The sequence below is a fragment of the Camelus dromedarius genome, chromosome 21 (assembly GCF_036321535.1).
Source record: "Camelus dromedarius isolate mCamDro1 chromosome 21, mCamDro1.pat, whole genome shotgun sequence".
Taxonomy (NCBI): Eukaryota; Metazoa; Chordata; class Mammalia; order Artiodactyla; family Camelidae; genus Camelus; species Camelus dromedarius.
The window spans coordinates 4,648,350-4,670,042 of NC_087456.1; the positions used below are offsets into that span (position 1 = coordinate 4,648,350).

Below are 21,693 nucleotides of genomic sequence, written 5' to 3' on the forward strand. Positions count from 1 at the left end.
TTCTCATTTATAAAGCTTCCTGAGAAGCCATGAAATGTTTAGGGCTAGATTCGGGATTCAGACCAAGTTTGAGCTAAAATACCACCCTTGGGCACGTAAGACAGTTTTCAGTTCCAGGGGATGGAGGAGACTGATCCTGTTGGAGGAGGAGGTTTGCATGTGGGGCGGGTTCAGCCACATGTCAGAAGGCGTGGCGGAGTCGCCTTCCTCAGTGCTTCTTAGGGTTACAAGTTCCCAGCTTCCACAACGAAACTAGACCCCAGATTTACCTTCCCAGGATTCTAGCCCTCAGGTTTCCCAAACTTCTGCTTTCTAGTGCTGAGTTCTCCCCATACTCAGGGGACCCAAGATGGGACAATAGCTTGGCGACACCTCCCACCCCTAAGTGTTCCAATAAGAATGACAAGGATCAACAGCTGGCAGGGAGTTTTGCTAGAGCCCTGCTGAGGCTGAAGAGTTGACGCCAGGAGAGAGCTTTAGGTGTCCAGGATGCACGCTAGCAGCCAGCCTCATCTGCTGGTGCAGTCAGGTGCACACTGCGACGGCTCGTCATGGCATCTTTAACAGGTTGCCTTTGCTGCCTAAGTTAAGGCTTTAATGCCATTCTGGTCCAACTGCCTCTCACTCCAACAGAGAGAGGTGGTACACCTAAAGCTACGTAGGCAGTGAAACCAGAGAGTTATAGAGTCAGGGAATGGGAATTGACAGTTGGAGGAGAAGGAAGATCCATGAATCTCAGGCCCCAGGAGAGGAGACTGGCAAGGAGCCAGGAGACACTGGAACGAGGAAATCCTGGCTAGGAAAAAAATTACACAGTAGAAGAGGAGGCAGATGATCCTGAGGGGGAGAAAAGCAGACAGGTTATTTTGAAAAGAGCAGACCTAAAGGAAGGCCCTAAGGTGCCAAGTATTCTGGGCAGTGAGGCCTTTGCTTGTGATGGACTCAGCAGCCTGGAGGGTGGGCAGGGGCGTGGGGGGAGGTGTGGAGACTCTGGCCAGGCTCTGAGGTCCCATAGGGATGTCCCTCTCTGGCAGGAGAAACTCAAGAGAGGGGGAAAGGGGCTCCAGCACCTGCTTTCCCATTTCCGTCTGTTGTCTTGTCTACAGATTCCTCGCTGGTACAGCCATCTCCCTTTCTCTGGGGGGGGGGGGGGGGGGAGCCGGTCCAAGACCCCTGGTGGATGCTTGATGCCGTGGACAGCACTGAACCCTGTGTATCCTATGTTTTTCCCCTAGACTAAGGGGCAGGCAGCTTACACAGTGAGGGTGCGGTAGGCAATGGGAATGACGCATGTTCGGGGCAGGACAGAGTGGGGAGGCGTGAGAGTCCATCAGTTACTCAGAACGGCATGCAACTGAAAACTGGTGAGTTACTGATTTCTGGAATTTTTCATTTAATATCTTCAGCTTGCGGTTGACCGTGGGTAACGGAAACCAAGGAAGGCAGGGCCGCGGGTACGTGGGGGACCGCTGTGTTTAGACTATTCGTTTCAGCTCTCTTCCCTGGGAAGTGGTGGGCTTGACGAGGGAATGTTCAAAACCCTCGGCAAGGCTGACTTGAGAGAGTGGAGTTTACTTCTGGGATCTCTAGAGAGGAACAGACCTGTTCTCTGGAGAACACCCTTGAGAACTTGGGGGGTTTCCACTTTCTTGAGACGGGAAATCTCAGGACTAACACAGTCGAGGTGTGTAGGTAAGTGTCGGCATTATCAACGCCCGCCCAGCCCATTCACCCGGGAGAGGGTGTTGCGGTCGCTGCGTGGAAAGTGGGGTGGGGGGTCCCTGTAGCGCCACATGCAGGGGGCTCAAGGGCAGCAGGAGCAGTTTCTGTGTCATTTCAGAAACTGCAAAAAGGGGAGAGGCTTGAGGAAATTATAGCTTCTTCCTTTCTGGGAAGCAAGGCTGAATCCTGTAGAAGATACTCAGGCACTGAAAGACCACTGTCATTTATACACACTTATCCATCAGATTCCCCACCATGGCCTTCAGTTTTGAGTGGGGAAGATACAAGAGAGTGAGTGTCTTTTACAAAGATCCCTCCAGATGACAACTACGTTACCCTAACCGCAGCTTGAGGATGTACATCAAATGTCAGCTGGGGATGCTGGCAGAGAGACACTGTCTAAATCCTTCCCCCTGAAGGGTCGGGAAAGACCCTGAACATTTTCCGCCTGAGGTTAGGCTTAGTGCTCGCAAGAGACCTTATGCAGGAAGCTTGCCCACCTGATGGACGGTGGGAAGTGGGCTTTAGACGAACCCAAAGCTAAAGGACTACGCTAGCAGTTAAGTGTCCTGTGCTCTAGGCGCTATGATTACTCTCCTCTCGAAGGAGCCCATACCTCTACGCCCCTCTGTCTGTCCCAAAGCAAGGGAAGGGGAGAGATGTTGGCCACCAAGAACTGCTGCCCTCCTAACACCTCCCGAAAGAGACAGGGAGAGGACAGGTGAGGAGTACCTGAGTCTGGATGCGGTTCAGGCCCCGGAACCAGAGGATCTGGCCTCGGCGTAGCTCCATCTCCGCGTGGTCAATCTCATCCAGCCCCTCAGCATCCTTGGTGATCTCCTCTTTGGTGGTGCCATGCCCAGCTTCCTTCAGGAACTTCAGGGATTGGGTAGGTATCGTGGAAATGATCTGAGGAGAAGGGGAGACACCAGACTCAGGGTGAGAAGAGCTGGCGCTCACTGACGTGCATCAGGCCCTTGCGTAGGTCGCTCTCTGTCCTATCACCCTCGCCACTGCGGGAGCAGTGAGGAGGGTGCCAGCCGGTTCAGGCAAGCATTTGCCAAGTGCCTACCAGCTGTCAGGCCCTGAGGAAGGTTTTCTGTGGACGTAGAAAAGAGAACTCACAGTCTAGCATTAGACCAGCCATCCGCCTTGTTATAGACTTCATTCTCCTCCTTCTGGCTCAGATCTTCTTTTCATCTTGCCATCTGTCTCTTAAGAGAAGTAGGACCATAGAGCCTGGTACAGAGCAGGAAGGGACAGAGACAAGGACCTGGGAGGAAACAAGTCTGGGGACAGGATGGTCACAGTGCACGTGTACAGCCAGGAGGAAAAGCAGGGTGTTGAAGGGGAGCGACCCTCTTCTTAGTTACCATGTGCGAAGTCATTCCTGTTTTATGAAGCTATAGCGAGGGGATACTAAACGTCTTCTTGGGCCTGGGGTGAGGAAGTGGGTGGGACAGCCCCTGGACGAAGGGACGTACAAGTATTATCAGAAGACGTGGTGCGGTAGGTCGGGCTTGCAATTCAAAGTCAGTCACTCAGTTCTCCCTCACGGACAGGATGAGGAGTAGGCGGGGCGGGTGGGAGGGACGGACTGTATGAGCGGTCTAGTATGGAGCCAAGTGCTTGGAAAGAGAAAGAATGCCAGAATTCTGCTTTTGGATGTTGGAAGGAGCAGTTGTGATGCAGAAGGAAGTTGTTAGCTGGCATCAAGGCCACATGGCCACATGTGAGACTAGACCTAGAGATCAGAGTTCCCAACAGTAGAGAAACAACCAAAGTTCACCCAAGTGTAGACGTGCTTTGGGGACCCAGTGGTAAGCAAACTTCAGCAAACAGAACAGGGTGGAGGGACTTCCGTTAGGAACCGGGATGGGGTTAATGATGGAGGCATCCAGGAGGTATGAAAGACACAACTAATGGGTCTGTGGGGAAAGCCTGCAGTCCTGGGGGGGACCTTTGGGGCCAGTTAGAGCAAAGCCTCCATTGCCCAGCTGGGCCCCAGTGAGTAGAGACGTGGGGTCTGCAAAGCAGAGACACAGCCCAGGCCAGCGCTGAGGATGAGGGAGACTTGCAAAGTGTTACTAGGGAAGGAATGAAACTCTCACCAAAGCTGATCATATGATTATAATACTAATAGCTAACACTTACCGAATACTTACAGAGAACCAGACATTGTTTGAAGTCATTTCTGTATCGAAACGACTTTGCTGATTAACAATGGCTGACAACGACCCTGCTCTCCTAAGCTGAGGACACGGAGGCGGAGCTGTTAAGAAACTTGCTCAGCGTGACTCAACGTGGGAAAAGGAGAACTGGGATTCAAACCGAAGTAGTCAGTTCCAAAGTCCGTGCTTTGAACCATATGCCATCCTGCTTCTCCAGAGCTCTTGTGAGTCTGGATTTATCTTAGGTGACAGTCAGGCATCCATCCCAGATAAGGCTACGGTGAGAAACAGACGCAGCAACAGAGCCCTAAACTATGACAGCCCGGCGGCCCACGGCCAGACTGTGGCTTCATTAAAGACATATGCTTTCTACTTCTAAGACCCTTGATTTCTCTTTTTTTAAGCAAAATCCCACTGAAAATTTCCATTGCCATCTCAGAGAAGCTAAGGGATCTGCCTGTCCCCAGGCAGGATTAGGGAAGAGATCAGAGCCTCTGAATTGGTGGGTACTGATCATTCCCACTTTGGGGTCCTACGAGATGGAGAGAACTCGATTGCTGGGTGGTGGAGAGGAGAAGGAAGGAGAACACGAAGCGAGGGGCCGCAAGTCTCCACGGCTGCTTGTTCCGTCTCACGGAGAGGAGAGGAGGTCCGCTGGCCGTGTGAGCGCGCAGGGAGCGCGTGCGCGCACTCACCTGGGCCCACAGCAGCTCTCCGATGCCGATGAAGAGACACCAGAACCACTGGGACAGGGTGAGCTTCGTACAGCTGAAGGGCTTCCCCCCGAATTCCACAATGAGAATCTAGAACAGAGGAGGAGGCAGCCCAGCATCAGGGAGGTGAGTGACAGCGAGCCAGCCCTCCAGTCAGGGCCACCAACGCCACGCCAGCTCCCTGGCCCAGGATCCCCGTGGTGCAAACCCTGGTCTGCTTGTTGGGGAAGGAGAAAGAGGAGATCCAGGTGGGGAGGAGGCAAGACAGACACACACAGTCCCAACAGAGCACTCTGATGGGGCAACAGACCAGTTAATATGAACATTATTAATGCAAGGGCTGGGGGCTTCTTGTGACTGCAGCCAGTGGGTGACAAAGAGAAGGGACAGTGATGGAGAAGAGGAATTTAGGAGGGGGGCCAATCAGGGGTCACCCCGCCGAGGGGTGAAGCAGGAGCTCTTCTGTCAAACTCTCTTGAATCAGCAGATGCCCTGGTAACAGGGACAAGGAAGGGGCTCAAGCCTTTCACCACCGGGGCAGCCACGTCCTTGATCCCAGTTCCCACAGGAGGAGCGCAGGCCAGGCTTATCTGTCAACCACCCGCGCACCATCCCATCTCTTCTTGTGTAGCATTTTCTATCATGAAGCCCTTTCAAAACAAAGGGGCGGGGGCAGGGAGAGGATCCTCGCAGCACGTGCACATATGTTTCAAGTATGCTGGCAGGAAACATGGAAAGGGTTTAGAAGACCATGACCTTCCTCCTGGTCACTGAATGACATTCCTCTTTTAGAAAGATAATCAAAGGATTCTGTGAGTTTTATTTTATTTTCTACCAACATGCTGCCTTGCACTGGAGCACCTGGCACAGCAGGGTCCAATTCTAGAACAATGTACAGATGGAAGCCAATCGGGAACATGTTCAAACCACAGCCCAAGTCCCCATTCCCCCCCTACTCCTTTTCCTGGGCACTTAGGGAATCCTGGCTCCCAGCATCCAGCCTGGATCATCCCAGACCCACTAGCTCAAATGCAGCCAGACTCTCACCTGGCTGACAAATGTGCCCAAGACAACAGAGCAGAAGATGAGGTTGTGGAAGATGCCTGAAAAGACATTCCTCTCTCCGTGGATCTTGCGGGAGTTGATTTCATTGAAGAGTTGCATCAGCACGAAGGTGTTGAAGACGATGGTATAGTGCTGGCTGGGAGGTGAATGGAGGGGTGCCAACCTCCCACTATCGATGTCAAAAAACTTCTCACCTAGTTGGGAGAAGGGACGCATTGGAGGATAAGCAGCTCTCAATGAGGGCTCAGGCTGAGTCAGAGCACGCCGACCTCACTGGCGGCTTAGGGCTGGGGTCCATGCTAGCAGGTCAGTATCTGAGCTACAACAGTTGCCCAGTAGTTTCAGTGTTAGTCCTGGTCTCACGTATCTGGTGCTCTCTCTCTGCTCCACTGAAACGCTAAATGGTAGGTAAATGACTGCCATCCCACACGAGCAGACGGAGCCCGAGCAGGGCTAACTGCTGCCCATGGCGGCAGAAGTAGGGGCCCTAGAGTCAGGCAGACAAAGATTTGAATCTTAGTACCACTATTTACTCGTGATGTGACCTGAGCTTCAGTTTTATGATCTAAAAAAACAAAAAAACCAAACAGTATCACAAAGCCACCCTTGTGAGATCCTTAAGAGGAGAACGTAAAACTGCAGAGTGCACCACGCGGGGGGAACCGAGGATGCGCGCAGCAAGCGAAGCTGCGGTTACTCCCCCGTCTCGTGCTACTTTCTCTCCTCGGGTCACTCTGTCCCCATCGCCATCTAACACTCCGGCTGCCGCCCCCGACCCCTCCCCGCCCTCGGCTCACCAGCAAAGACGAGGAAGAAGATGACAGTGAGCTGATAGACTGCGTGGCCCAAAATGTTCTTCATCATAGTGCGCGAGATCAGAGGCTTGTTCCGGCCGTAGGGGCGACGCTTCAGCAGAGAATCCGTAGGGGGCTCGGTGGCCAGGGCCAACGAGGCGAAAGTGTCCATGATGAGATTAACCCACAGCATCTGCACGGCTTTCAAGGGGGAGTCCTGGTGGGAAGAGCACCAGCCCTCTTAGCTTCCCTTGGAGGTCAGCCCCCTCCTCACTCACCAGACACACCGTTGCCCTTGAAACGGCCCACCTCCTGCCAGCCACCTCTGATTAGCTGAGTGACACTGAGAAACTTATTTACCCTCTTTGCGCCTTGGGTTCTCCCCCTGTAAAGTGGGGATAGTTCCTACTTTGCAAGGTTGTTTCTGAAGAACAGAGACAGTACAGCTCTGTGCCCCTTGTGCTGGCTAACCTGTAGGTGCTAAACGGTAGATTTATCGTCACCATCCCACACGAGCAGAGGGAGCCCGAGCAGGGCTGACTCCTGCCCCCGCACCACTGCGGCAGCGCTGGTCCTTGCTCCTCAGTCAACTTGCTGAGGCAGGAGGGAAGGGGGCAGGGCGCGGCCATTTACAGAACGACCCGGCAATGAGCACCAAGACGGAGGAAGGCTCAACTCCCAGCAGCCCTGAGGCCCAAGAGGGCGGGAGATTTGACTCCCAGTAGGCCTTGAGCTTCGTTATACACTCATTGTAAATATTAACATGGTAAATGGCACGCCCACAGGCACCATGACAGTTCTGAGGCTGACCATAAAAGGTCAAAAAGTGGGTGATGGCCCAGTTCTTGGAAATTCCCAGCCCCTGCCCCAAAGTAGTTGGAATAATCCTCCCACTTGTTAGCATGTGAAGCTACCAAGCCCATGAAAACTAACCCCCCCCCACACCTCGGGGCCGCTCCCCCTTCTGAGTGAGAGGACCCCTCTCTGACTATGGAGTGTGGATCTATTTTTACTTTAGACTGAGCACCCAACCCCCACACCTCGTGGCCTTTCTCTTGCCTCCTGAAACAGCCTGCACTCTGTCTATGGCGTGCGCATCTCTCTGAATAAATCTTTACTTAACTGTGGCTCGCTCTTGTGTTCCTTCCTGCACGAAGCCAAGGACCACACTTGGCAGGGCACGTCCCAGGGATTCAACTGAGGCCTGGGACACGGCCATCTTCTCGCCCTACGTTTCTTCCCCTGTATCAATACTGTACCCCACATCCCACGGTCCTTAGCCCCCACCTCAACCCTCCTGTCTTAGCTCAGCCCGCACTCCCTTCACCTGAGTGATACAGGCCCCAGTGAAGGCCACGATCACGGCCACCACGTTGACAGTCAGCTGGAACTGCAGGAACTTGGAGATGCTGTCATAGACGTTCCGCCCCCACATCACGGCCTTCACGATGCTGGTGAAGTTGTCGTCTGTTAGGATGATGTCTGATGCCTCCTTTGCCACATCCGTGCCTGCGATGCCCTGAGGTAAGAAGGGGAAAGAAAACAGTGAGGAACTGGACAAAGCAGAGTTTAGCTACGTTCTGAACCCGGACTCCATCGTGTGACCTCCAAGAACTCGGCATAAACACTAGGGGGCACAATGACCGCACAAATTCTACAGCCTAAACCACCATCCATTGCCTTGTCTTCTCTCCCAAAGAAAATGCAGGGAAAATGTGTCACTGTCACTGTATGGAAGGGAGGGATGGGTCCTGATGCCACCACCTGCTCCTGAACTCAGACTGGAATTACACATATCTTTGCTGCTCCTTTCTCCCTTCCCTCCTCCTACTCCCCCACCTTAGAAAATAAAAGGCAGGGAACAAGTCCTAACTGTTCAACCACCAAATTTAAAACCTTCTTTGGCCACTGCCAGTATCTAATTTAAATCCCTATCTCCCCCACACCTTGAAGTCACCCTACATTTTTTTCTCTAAGCAGAGTAGTCTGGAAGCACAGTTCTGATGTCCCATCCTTCTTCACAATCCTGTCACTGGGGAACCACGAAAAGTTTCTGAATAGACATATCAGTGGTTGAAAGCAGTGCTTTAAAAACAATCAACTTTCTTGTCTGGTAGTCAAAGCCCTCAACAAGCGACCTCTGGTTCGTTTCCAGCCTGCACTCACATGATCTTTCTGCGCACAGCCTGCCGGCTTACTCGCAATGCCCTGGCTCTCTCATTCACATCTAGAGCCCGGACTTCTGCTCACTACTGCCCGAACCCAGAGCATCCTCTTTCCCCATCTATTTAAAGCCCCACCTATCTTTAAGGCCCCATTCAACAAATGAGTATCTGTTGATAGTCTATACAATACGCAGCGCTCGACTGTAGTGGGGAAGGTATAGCTCAGCAGTAGAGTGCATGCTGAACACGCATAAGGTCCTGGGTTCGATCCCCAGTACCTCCATCAAAGATAAATAAATAAAACCTAATTACCTCCCCACCACCAAAATTTTTTGAATTAAAAAAAAACCTAATTATCTCCCCCCAAAATAAAAAAATAAAATATTCAATAAACAAATAAAAGTATTAAAAAAAAAGAGTTCTCTAATACATCCACACAATGCTGTACCATGCACTGTAAAAAGAAAGGAGGGGAAAAAGAAAGAAAGGAAGAAGGAAAGGAAGGGAAGAAAAAAGAGTATCTTTATAGAGATACTACTATGGAATAATATCCAAGTTAGGCTGTTAAGTAAAAATAAGCAAGATGGAAAAAAGAGTGTATAATGTGTATATAGATAAATATAGGAAAGTAGCACTTACCCAGGAGAGTAAGGGTATGAATACATTATACATTTGATTATATTTTAAAGAAACAAACAGAAGGCTAAACCAAAAATCAGAGAAGTTACCTGTGGGGTTAAGAAGGAGGCAACAGGGTGGAAGTTATAGGACTAGAAGCTGGACTTCTATGAATAGACCTTGTTTTGTACATTTGACTTTAGAATTATGTAACTACTTCACACAAGTATAAAACAAATGTAAGATTAAGTAAGCAATCTCCAAAATGGGAAAAAAACCACAAAACATGATATAAATGAACTGGTATAACCAGTTGGTGGCACAACCACACAAAGGGAAACGTTCCAAGTGACTTTTTAAAAAACACAGTAACTTGATGGTGCCTCCCCAGTGGGATACACCTACAGAGAAAAAGGGCTGCAAGAGAAATCAACTGTTTCAAATAGAGTAGTTGTATTATTATTGCTATTTTGAGACTATTACATGTATTTTAGGATGATGCAAATAATTATGTTAATGCCATTAGGAATCAAAATTTTCAGCTTAAGAGATAAATATAAAATCAGGGAAGATAAGGGGGGGGGATATAGCTCAAGTGGTAGAGCACATGCTTAGCATGCACAAGGTCCTGGGTTCAATCCCCAGCACCTCCTCAATAAATAAATAAACCTAGTTACCGTCTCCTGCCCACCCCCCAAATCAGGGCAGATAAATAAAATTAGAAAGTTAGAATTCTGTAATTCCAAACTTCAACTGGAAATGCCAATATGAATTCACAGTATTTTATCTCTATCTTAAAACAAAGAAACACAAAGCAAAAAGAGACATAAAAGATATGACTTTCTAGCTTTGTTGACAGAAAAGTTTTAGAAACAGTAATTTAGTCAGAAGTAAGGAACATCTTGACATTCAGACTGTGTTCTCTAAATATCATTTCTCACTAAAATGAAGCAGAACTCCTTTGAGACATGGATGATTCTAGATCCAGGACAAGAAATATGCGTGATGAATCTGGAACGTCTTATCGTGCAAGAAACCAGGAAGGCTGTTATAGACAACTGAGGTGGTACTAAGAGGACTCAGCAGTGCCAAAGGGGCTAGTGATGGGTCAACACGCACATCAAAACAATAGTAAGGGCAGTGGATTGAAACAGCGAGCATACATAAATCCATGAGCTCATAATAATACATGAAAAAAAATTAGACTATTAACTTTTAGTAGTTTAGTGAATTTTAAAAAATCAACAATTCATTCGTTACCTTTGGAGGATCCTAAAAAATCAACTCATTATTTTGAAAACTGGTAAATAAAGGAAAAGAATCAAGCACTTAACCTGTGTTTCATGTCGGAACTGAACCTCGGAGTAACCAAACAGCCGATGAGGGCAAATTTCTTTTTACAGAAATAGAGAAACCCAGAACACTGTCATTTTGCAGCCCCTAGTGAAAGATGGGATCTAGAATCTGACTGCTTACAGACGTGTAAGTTTACAGGAAATACAAAGGGTAAAAGAACACGGTCAAGGACACTACAGGGATGCAATCAACAAAACCCAGGCCGTGGGACATTGTCTGCAGACAAACAACCCGGCTCCTTCAAAATGAAACAGCTAGGGAAAAAACGACGGAAGAGGATTGTGCAGAAAAGAGTTAACATACCAGGCCTGAGACTGCTATCCTGAGAAAGGCCTGTGTGCAAGGCTGGCCCTCGGCTGGCATCTAGGAACGTGGCTCTCAGAATGCTCCCAGTCAACAATTAATTGAAAATTAGTTAGTGATTCACTGTGCCTAGACTATGCCCTTGGTTTCCATTGAAAACTTGCTTTCCTTCTGGGAGTCTGGAATCTTAGGACGTGCTAGGCAGACGGTGCCTGTATGACCAACCCCAATAAAAACCCTGGGCACCAAGTCTCTGATGGGGTCCTCTGGACAGAAACATCACACACGTGCTGCTGCATTTTCATTGCTGGGGAAGAGCGTGCTCTTCGTGACCCTCGCAGACGGAGCATCGGGGAGCCCGCGTGAGGATTCCAGGCTCTGCCTGTGACTGTCTCCTGACTGTATTCTTCCTTTACCAATGTGAGGCATCTTGGCCACGAGCACAACCATATGCTGAGTCTCCTAAGTCCTTCTAGTGAGCCCACAAATGGAAAGGGTGGTCTTGGGGGCCCCAACACGGCGATCCTATAGGATCAGTGGTTCTTGAACATTAGGACGTGTCAGAATCACCCAGAAGCCTTGTTAAAACACAGATGGTTGGGCCCCATCTCCAAGCTTTCTGATTCAGCAGATCTGGGCTAAGGCCTGAGAACCTGCATTTCTGTAGGTTTCCAGGTATGGCTAGGAGGCACACACTTCAAGAACTACTGTTACAGAATAATAGATTTAAGGGATACATCAACCAACTGCACTGTATGGGTCTTATTTGGATTCTGCCTTGGACAAATAAACTATAAAAACAGCATTTATGAAGCGACTGGGGGAATGTGAACACTGACTAGATACCTGATGACAGTATCCTATTACTAACTATTGTGGATTAATAATAACGTATTATTATAGGACTAATAATGGGATAAATAATAACAGGATACTAACAGACAGTGAAGAATCAATTGTGTTACGAGATAGTAGTGCTGTGATTCTTTTAGACATATGTTATTGATACATACTTACCTTCCGGACACACATACAGGAGGAAACGACATAATGCCTTGGATTTGCTTCACAATAATTCAACTAGAGATGGGGAAGCGGGTATGTGTTGGGGTGTCAGTGAAACAAGACTGGCCAAGCGTTGATGTCTGACGCTGGGTGACAGGTGCACAGGGATTCAACAAACTATTCTCTCTACTTCTGTATATTCTTGCAATTTCCTGGAATAAAAAAATTTTCTATTGCTGTTAAAGAGAGAGCCCTAAAGACAGATTACGTCCTGAATGTCCTGCCACTGCTTAAAAATCACCAAGAGGTCAGTGTATATGGAAAGCTTACAATCATAAGCTACTTGAGTGTGAGGATGTACTTTGTAACCCGGGAGCTTCTAAACGTCAGAATCAACAAGGGTGCCTGCTAAGAAAACCCAAACATTTCTGGGATCCAGCCCAGAGGCTGCTGCATCAAGATCTCCAACTTGGAATATGTGATTTTAAGTGAACTTTCCAAGTTGACTCTGATGCTTCTGGCCTCTCGAGTCATAAACAGTGCTGACCACGAAGCACACGTTTTCCACACGGAACATGGATTTTCCAACGTGCGCCTGGGCAGACAACATCACCATGTTCGTGGGTAGTTTCAGCTGGTCTTGCTTTCTCGGGCAATGATATGCCATGATTTCCCTGCCTTCGTACCTGAAGGGTCCCTCATTCTACGCATCACTGGCCAGGTCGGTAGGAGAGACGGAGTTAGAGGCAAGAGCACACAGTGCGATGTTTCAGTTCAGGAGGCAGCGAGTCCCCAGGGGCCTGTCCTGGCTTCCTGATGGCGGAGGCAGGCTGCAGTCGGACAGATGCTACGCTGAGCTGCTTACCATGGCAAAGCCAACATCTGCTTTCTTCAGAGCCGGCCCATCATTCGTGCCATCACCGGTGACAGCCACCACCTGTCGCTGCTCCCCAACAGTGCTGTCAATGATGCCTGGGGAAAACAGACACACCACAGTGAGTCCACACACGCCGTCCGAGGCCTGCCCCCCACGGAAGGCGCTTTTCCAGTCTTCTTCTTTGGTCCCTGCCACCACCTCCCTTTCTACTCTTTTTTTCCCTTTGCTGGAGGTCCTACACTGTCACACAACAGCAGTGAATTATTTCATGGGTAGCACTCTAAGCTAAGAAAATCTAGCCTCGTCAGGTATCCTGTCTGGTGCCCTCAGGCAGCTGCTATGTGGAGCAAAAAGCACTGGCTGATTCGAAGGCAGAGACCAGGGGTTGCACGGTACCACGTCCACTTCCCAGCTGGACAATGTGGGCAAGTTACTGGTCTTTTCAGCCTCAAATTTCCTTACTTGCAAAAATTGGAAGAGCTGAACCCGCGCTGCCCAATTCACGGTGCTACCGGCCACAAGACACGACCGCGTTTAAAAGCAACTGTGTTACGTGCCTTACGACCAGGGGCCCAGATGTTTGCTGAACTGAATGCTCCCGCCACGAGCTGGGAAGCTCTCCTAGGACCTCCCCGTGCAGGACAGGACAGCTGCTTTGGCTGAGGGTTCTTACCTGCGCTCGCCCTGGCCTGCCTCCCTCTACCCCCAGCGCCTGCTCAGGAGCCAACCTCACCTTTCACCAGGGTATGCTTGTCAGTGGGGGAAGATCGCGCCAGGACTCGGAGTCTCGGCCAGATTTTGTCCAGCTCTTCTTGCTCTACCTGCCAGCACGAGACCACACCTGGGTCAGTCAAGCCCAGAACGGCCATCCAGGAAAGCGTTACTTCTCCACACATGCTGAGCTCCTGGGAGGCCTGGCGTCCCACGGCCCGTGTAGGACTGTTATTCCGGACTCCAGTGGAGAGGAGGCAGCCAACTCAGTCTCCAAAGGCAGATTCATTGATGTGTGACCATTCAGGCCCTGCTTGTCTGCTTTCTCCTCCCAGTTCCCGACCTGGCAGCCAATCCCTATGTCTTAGACCCTTGACAGGAGGTGGGCCAGGGTCAGCTGTTGGCTCAGGCAGCTAAACCTCCTGAGGACTGAGGTTTGATTTCTATGTAAATCAGGCAGTGCTGGTCTGCTCCACACCCAGACCACGTCCTCTTCCTAACCTGTGCCACTGTCCGTCACAGGGCAGTGACACTGGAGGGCTGAGATGGAGGGAAATCAGTGCAAAATCATCCCGTGATGGAACAAAATGGAAAGACATGAAAAGTTAGTGTCTCAAAAGGTAGCTTGTGAGTGCAGATCATGGGAAGAAAGAAAACTCCAGTTTTACCGTCTGAGCAGCTTTGGGAAAAGGGACGTTTCACTACGAAGAGATTTTAGTTTAAAAGCCACCCACTTTCTCCCACGGGTCTCAGAGGCCTCACACGAGAACCCGCCCCTCTCTCATCCCGAGGACCCGACCCCCCCCAACCCACACCCACCTCGCCCTTCTCGTTGCGGATGAGTCGATTGAATTCTTTGCCTTCTAAGCACAGTAAGTCGTCCCCAGGTGTCAGAATGCCACATTTGGTGGCGATGGCCCGGGCCGTGTTGATATTGTCACCCGTCACCATTCTGACAGTGATGCCTGCCCGTTTGCATTTGGCAATTGCTTCTGGTACCTGAGAGGAGAGGAGGAGGTGGGGGTGGTGAGGCCTGGTAAGATGCTCAGGCTCGAATGTCCCCTCACTGTGGACGGGAGAGAGGTACCCTGGGGAGCAGAACCACGGGGCACAGCCCAAGTCCAGTCCTTTTTATATTGCTTGGTGTCCTCGCTTCTGTCCTACCTACAATACTCACATTTGAATTTGGCTTCTTGTACCATGACTTGAAGGGGAAATTTGCTTCAAGAGTCAGGTGTGAAAAAAGCTTACTCTCCCAATTACAGTCCACATTTCTTAGCAGGGCATGTCTGGTCTTTGAGATTTTGCCACCGCTTTCCTTTTTAGCAGAAGTTTGTACCACCTTCCACCTCCCTGGCCCATCCTCCAACCGTATCAATTCTTTTTAAGTTTCCCAAATGCGTGACACCTCTCATGCCTCTGGGCCGTGACGACTGACAGCCCATTGGTCAGAACTTCTTAGAAGCAGAAACTTTTCAATGCCCTAGAGTTGAAAATAACGTTCAGCTATTCTGAGGGCGGGTGCTTCGTGCAAATACGCTGATTGAAAGAAGGTGTCTAGAATATTTAAAAATTAACTTAAAATGGATTAAAGACCTAAAGGTAAGACCGGATACTGTAAGACTCCTAGAACAAAACATAGGCAGAACACTCTCTGACATAAATCCCAGCAATCATTTTTTGGATCTGTCTCCTAAAGGAAAGGAAACAAAAGCAAAAGTAAACAAATGGGGTGTAATTAAACTTAAAAGCTTTTGCACGGGAAAGGAAACTACTGACAAAAGAAAAGACAACCTACTGAATGGGAGAAAATATTTGCAAATGATGTGACTGATAAGGGACTAATATCCAACATATAAACCGCGCATACAACTCAAAACCAAAAAACCTAACAATGTTACCTACCCCCCAAAATAAAAAGCCAAAAATAAACAAACAAAAAAACAAAAACCCCAACAACAACAACAAAATTCTGACTGAAAAATGGGCAGAAGAACCGGTCAGACATTTTTCTAAAGAGGAAAGGCCGATGGCCAACAGGCACATGAAAAGATGCTCAACATCATGCATCAGCAGAGAAATGCAAATCAGAACCACGATGAGAGATCACCTCACACCTGTCAGAATGGCCATCACCAAAAAGAACACAAATAACAAATGTTGGCAAGAATGTGGAGAAAAGGGAACCCTCGGATGGTCAATGCTGGGAATGTAAATTGGTGCAGCCACTGTGGGAAACAATACGGAGGTTTCTCAAAAAACTTAAAATAGAACTACCATATGAGGCAGCAATTCCATGCCTGGGTATATATCCAAAAACAAAGAAACAAACCAAAAAAACCCACTGATTAAAAAAGATACATGCACCCCAATGCTCACAGCAGCATTATTTACAATTGCCAAGATGTGGAAGCAGCCTAAGTGTCCACCAACAGACGACTGGATAAAGAAGATGTGGTATATTTATGCAACGGAATACTATGCAGTCATAAAAATGAACAAAGGTTTGCCATATGCAGCAACATGGATGGGCTTGGAGGGCATTGTGCTAAGTGAAATAAACAGACAGAGAAAGATGCATACTGTCCAATATCACTTCTATGTGGAATCTAAAAAATACAACCAATAAAGAAGCAGACTCACAGATACAGAGAACAAACTAGTGTTTACCAGTGGGGGGAAGGGAGGGGGGAGGGGCAATATGAGGGCAGGGGAGTGAGAGGTACAAACTCTCAGGTATAAAATAAGCTACAAGGATGTATTGTACAGTGTGGGGAATAAAGCCAGTATTTTATAGTAACTATAAATGGAATATAACCTTTAAAAATTGTGAATCACTGTACTGTATACCTGTAACTTTATAATATTGTATAGCAACTATATTTCAACTAAAAAAAAGAAAAAAGGTGGCTAGAGACAAAGGTGGTGTCCCAGTTAGTTCTGCCTCCTGCCCGTTCTTTTTTTTTTTTTTTTAATTTGAAACAGTCAGTTTGCAATGCTGTGTCAAGTTCCGGTGTGAGCGCAATAGCCTGGCCGACCTGCCTGTTCCTGATCGCCAAACAATGAGCCCAGCGAAGCCTACGCTTCTCACCCCTAGACAGCATTCACCATAGGAATGCCACTCTCTATGAGGCCAGTGCTCCACAGCAGCTCTGTGAAGCCGGAAGCACGGGGACATCCATCCCTGTAAATGAGAAGCAGTTAGGAAACTTAGGGAAGTCAAGTCACAAACAGAAACTAGTACCCCAGTTCCCGTGACTTTGAGGTGGCTTCTCATTAGGTCCCAGTGGGCCTGCACGTGGGCCAAGGGCCACTGGGAGACTTCCATTCCCGTCTCCTAGCCCTTTTCCCAGCCAAAGCCTCACCTCCGGGCGCACGGGGTCCTCAATGCCCACCACTGCGATACAGGTCAGCTCAGTGAGGATTTCGGCCTCGTTGTCCCACAGGGGCTCTACGCTGAAATCCCGGTAAGCTATGCAGATCGTCCGGAGTCCCTCGGAGGCCATGGGCTCAATGACAGCGCGTATCATCTCATCTCGGTCCTTACTCTTGAACGGCACTGCTTCCCCTTTCTTGTCCAGGATGCGGTTACACCTGGGGAGGCACACAGTCAGAAAGCAGCGTCCCCCTCCCCACCCACTGCGCCCCCACAGTCATTTACAGACGTTCTGGGAATTCTGCATCACTTCCAAAGAAACTGTTTCGTGGTCATAGATCTCCATCCATCACCCAAAGCTGAGCCCCTTTTCCCAAGGTGGGGCAGCCGGTAGGTGGATAAGGCAGGCAGAGCATGTGATTCTCCCATGTCATCTGTCCCTCCTCGCACGTGCACGCAACACCAACAAGGTGCTTTGTGGATCACCTCCTCTTTTCAACTTCCCAAAGGTAGAGAGACTTTCCCAATCCCCAGTGTCCAGAGGGCTCAGTGCGTAGGGTGTGCTCAACAAGAATGCGTTGACTGAAAGAAGGTGGCTAACACCGAGCTGGGGCATTGGTTTTCAGCTGCTGGCCCTGTATCCACGTAGGTCAACTTTTAATGACCTGTGGAGAGTCTAACCACTTTAAGTTATGCAACTGCCTGTGATGAGAACTGAGAATGAAAAGGGAACACAGAACTAACATTTCTAGTACCTGCTGTGTGCAAGGCATCTTACGTGCACTGGATCATTTAATCAGCCCGACCCTGTGAGATGGGCGGGTCCTCTCTTTCCAGAGGAGGAAAGGGAAGCTTGGGTGGCCTCGGTCTGAATCCTGGCTGTGCCTCTATTAGCTGTATCACCTCGAGCAAGTTACTCGGCTTCCCTGCACGTCTGTTTTCTCATCTCTAAAACAGGGGTAATGACCGCATCTACCTCGCTGAGCTGTGGAAAGTACCAGGAACCACCCGAGGTACTTAAGGACAATGCCTGTCGTCAGTCACGGTGCCGCCACCTCGAAGAAGGGCTCGCTCGTCGTGCACGTGGGTGCAGCGGAGAGCACGGAACCCAGACCTTCCTGCGGGCAGGAGAAGTGCAGGGAGGGGCACTCACTTGCGCAAGATGATCTCAGATGCGCCCTTGCTGTACATGCGGAAGCCGCCGCCGGGCTTCTGGATGACGGTGCTCATGGACTTGCGCACCGAGTTGAAGGTGTACACCTTGTACAGCTTCTCCTCGGGCACCTCACTGCGCACCGCGTGGTAGTCCTGCTTCAGGTCCGTGACAAAGCCCAGCAGCGCACACTCCGTCTTGTTGCCCACCTGCCGCGGCAGACCCCCCTCCTTCTCCGGAGGCTGGAAGGGAAAAACGTGGGACTACTGAAGATGCCCCAGACAGAAGGGAACTTAGGAAGGAGAGGACTTCCCCACAAAGCTTTCACCTCTGTCCAGAGTCCGTGGGGTAGGTGGACAGTGGTCAGTGGTGACTGTGGTCCCTGAGCCACCTGGGGCTTCGGGTTTTTCGTCGCCCCGGGGGCGGTGCTGGTGTCTCACCTTGTATGGGGGTTTTATTCTAACACTCTCTCTTAGTTTCCGGAAACTGAGTAGTTTACTCCCGATAAGCCCAATTCTGCTACCAGCATGAGGTCTCTTCCGAGATACTGCCTTTACTTGGTGACTGCAGGGCATTTCACAGCCGTGGAGTCCCACCCGCCTCACGCCACCTCATCTACTCCCGTGGATTATTCCCTAGTCTCACCCCAAACGTGTTCACTGAGGAGCGGGAAATGGGATGTGGGATGGCAATTCAGGTCGAATAAACAACAGAAAAGCAGTGGTTCCCTCCAACCACCCATTTTAAGTGTCCTGGCAAAGGAAGAGCTCACCAGAATCTTGGAGGTATAGGCACTGTTGATAGAAATGCCATTGACAATGAGGTCCAGCACCTTGGGCACGAGGACATCGGGGCTTGGGACCTGATGGTAACGGGTATCTCCGATATAAGCCTGCACCACAGTCATGCGGTTCATGGTCAGCGTGCCTGTCTTGTCAGAGCAAATGGCCGTGGCATTGCCCATGGTCTCACAAGCATCCAAGTGCCGCACCAGGTTATTGTCTTTCATCATTTTCTACAGGGGAGAAGGGAAAAGTCTTGAGAGGGGACCAAATGAGCGCTCCCAAATACAGGTCAAAGGCCGTTTCCTAGTTAACAGCTCTCCACATTTCATCCTCTTGTCCTGCACAAAAATGCACGATGCCATTTTTGTGAATCCTCTTAAGATTCTCCTGGGTTACTTAAACATTGATGCAACTGATCAAGATGGTCCTTCCATAGTGTCAGTGGCTTCTGCTCTTGGGAGACACCACCAAGACTTTGTGAAGACAGAGTGGCCCATCCTTTTACCAGAGGTTACATGGCACCCTCCCCCTCCGGTCTCTGTCCTACAGGAAGAGAGTTCCAGTCTCACCTTCACAGAGTAAGCCAGTGAAATGGTGACGGCCAGCGGCAGCCCCTCCGGCACAGCCACCACCAGCACAGTGATGCCAATGATGAAGAACTTGACGAAATACTGGACGTAGATGGCGGTACACTCAGCTAGCCACGGTCTGCGATGTATCACAAAGTTGTCGATCACAAAGTACAGAATCAGGATGATCACTGTGATTGCAGACATGATCAGACCTGCCCGGGGACAAGGCACATGAGTCCAGGCTCAAGCGTATGCCTAGGGCCCTAGCCAGAGATGGCCTGGCATACATTGAAGCTTTTGCTATGAAGTTTTAAAACGACCATCTCCAGGAAGTCACACCAAAAGCGCCGATCCATCCTCTGGTGCTTGCACATTACAGAGCAGGGGAAAAGACATGACTCTGCACTCTGAAGACTAGGTTCTAGTCTCAGTACTGCACCAACTCGACTCGTGGCTTTGGACTGGGCTTTGAACCCCGCCCCCAACCCAGTCTATTCCCTCATTCATAAATAAAGGGGTTGGTCTAGTTTTCTAAAACATCATTCTATGATTCTATCTCAGGCCTACCTTCTTCCCACAAATCATGATGTAGTGACTGTCTTTGCCTGTTCCTAGTAGTCTGTCAATTTGGACTTCTCCCCTAGTAGCCTGGAGAGCGCCAGGCAATTCATGAGCTGCTTCCAGTGATGCGCCTTTGGTATCAGCACATCACCTACACCGCTAACTCTTAGACCGGTGCTTCCCAACCTCCCTCCTGATATGGTACAGACAGAAGACAACAATAGCAAATATCAGTATAGTGGTTCCTATGAGTCAGGCAAGGACTTCAAATCCTCATAACAACCCTGTGAGAGAAGTTACTATTATCAACCTCTTTTACAAGGAAACTAGGGCACAGAGAGGGTTAGATATGGTACACTGGAGGGGGACCAGCCATCCTGGTTTGCCTGAGACTGAGCAATTTCCTGGGACACAAGACTTTCAGTGCTAACACCAAGAAAGTACCCAAGCGAACTGGGAGAGCTGGTCACCCTACACATCCTAAAATGGAAGAATCCGCTCACGGTCAGAAACAACTGGCCCAGGGGCGCCGACGGCCTTGGTTGCTGCCTGGCTGCTCGGAGTGCTGAGGGGATGGGTGTTTGGGCACCTGTCCCTGCCTGTGGCACAATACCTGGGAAGGGCTCTGATTCAAACCATACGTTGAGTTCTGCCTGCTTTTCCCAAGGGTCCAATGATTCAGAGGAATGAGGGCAAGGCTAGAGGTGATTATAGCAATGAAAGCACATTCTTTTTAAAAAAATTTTATCTTTTTCTTATTTGTTGTTGGGGGTTACACAATTAGGTTTATTTATTTCCTTTTTAATGGAGGCCTGGGGATTGCACCCAGGACCTCGTGCGTGCTGGGCACATGCTCTACTACTGAGCTATGCCTTCCCTGCCTCCGAAAGTATATTCTTTTGTACTTTGCATCCTCAGGGTCAGGGCTAAAAGATGAGGCAAGCAAGGCATCTAGGATGCAACATTTAAGGAGGCATTCACTCTCAGGGTGGTGCAGGCCATCCCACTTGCCGCCCCAGAGTCCTGGTCTCGCTTGGTGTGTGAAATGAACAAACAGAGGGGACCAGAGGCCAGCCCTTGGGTGGCCTTGACTCCCTAAAGAACAAAGCAGGCATCAGGAGCACAACAGGAGGGGTTAGGCAGGGGCTGTTTAATGTTTTAGACCCGTGTGCCAGGCTCAGTGACTGGCCTCCACACTTGTAATTCCTCTCACCCGTGCATTGTCTACATGCAAAAGATGTGGTGGAGGTCAGAATGAGCTGGGGGCTGGAACTGAATGAATGGGTGAGAATCACACTGTCCAGTAACTCCCTATGACGCTTAAAATGTTCTCTGTTCGCGCTGTCCAATATGGCAGCCACAAGCCACATGTATTTATCAACCAATTCAAGTAGGCTCATGTGACTGAGGCGCTAAATGTTTAATTGGACTTAACTTTCCTGCGTTTAAATGGAAGCAGCCACACACGGTTAGCAGCTGCAGTAGTGGACAGTGGAGATTCCTGCTAACTCAGTGCGTGCTTAGCAGAGCAGCGGCACCTGCCTCGCCCGGGGAGCTTATTACAAATGCAGAGTCTCTGGATCCCAAGCCCAGACCTCCTGAATCAGAGGCTGCACTTTAACAAGATCCCAGGTGAACTGTACACACAGAAATGTACTGGACTAGACTGATTGTAATAAACAGAGAGGTGGGGTCAGGAAATGATTAAATAGTGGAAAAAGACTGTACTTGAAGGGACGCGTCCAG

At 49.6% G+C, this 21,693-nt stretch overlaps 1 protein-coding gene across 6 annotated transcripts in view; it reads right to left on the bottom strand.

Annotated features, from left to right (window-relative positions):
• LOC105104496 (plasma membrane calcium-transporting ATPase 4) overlaps positions 1 to 21,693 on the bottom strand; it is a 94,466-nt gene that overhangs the window by 8,270 nt on the left and 64,503 nt on the right. For 5 of the 6 annotated variants that reach the window (XM_064477043.1, XM_064477039.1, XM_064477038.1 and 2 more), the window contains 12 exons: positions 19,384 to 19,598; positions 18,802 to 19,044; positions 18,030 to 18,271; positions 16,866 to 17,094; positions 14,320 to 14,499; positions 13,523 to 13,610; positions 12,778 to 12,884; positions 7,793 to 7,984; positions 6,469 to 6,682; positions 5,654 to 5,865; positions 4,589 to 4,696; positions 2,455 to 2,631 (listed from right to left, as the gene is read on the bottom strand). In XM_064477043.1, coding sequence (XP_064333113.1) covers positions 2,455 to 2,631; positions 4,589 to 4,696; positions 5,654 to 5,865; positions 6,469 to 6,682; positions 7,793 to 7,984; positions 12,778 to 12,884; positions 13,523 to 13,610; positions 14,320 to 14,499; positions 16,866 to 17,094; positions 18,030 to 18,271; positions 18,802 to 19,044; positions 19,384 to 19,598 — 2,207 coding nt within the window. The remainder of the gene's footprint in view (positions 1 to 2,454; positions 2,632 to 4,588; positions 4,697 to 5,653; positions 5,866 to 6,468; positions 6,683 to 7,792; positions 7,985 to 12,777; positions 12,885 to 13,522; positions 13,611 to 14,319; positions 14,500 to 16,865; positions 17,095 to 18,029; positions 18,272 to 18,801; positions 19,045 to 19,383; positions 19,599 to 21,693) is intronic. The other variant, XM_064477042.1, reaches the window with a different exon arrangement.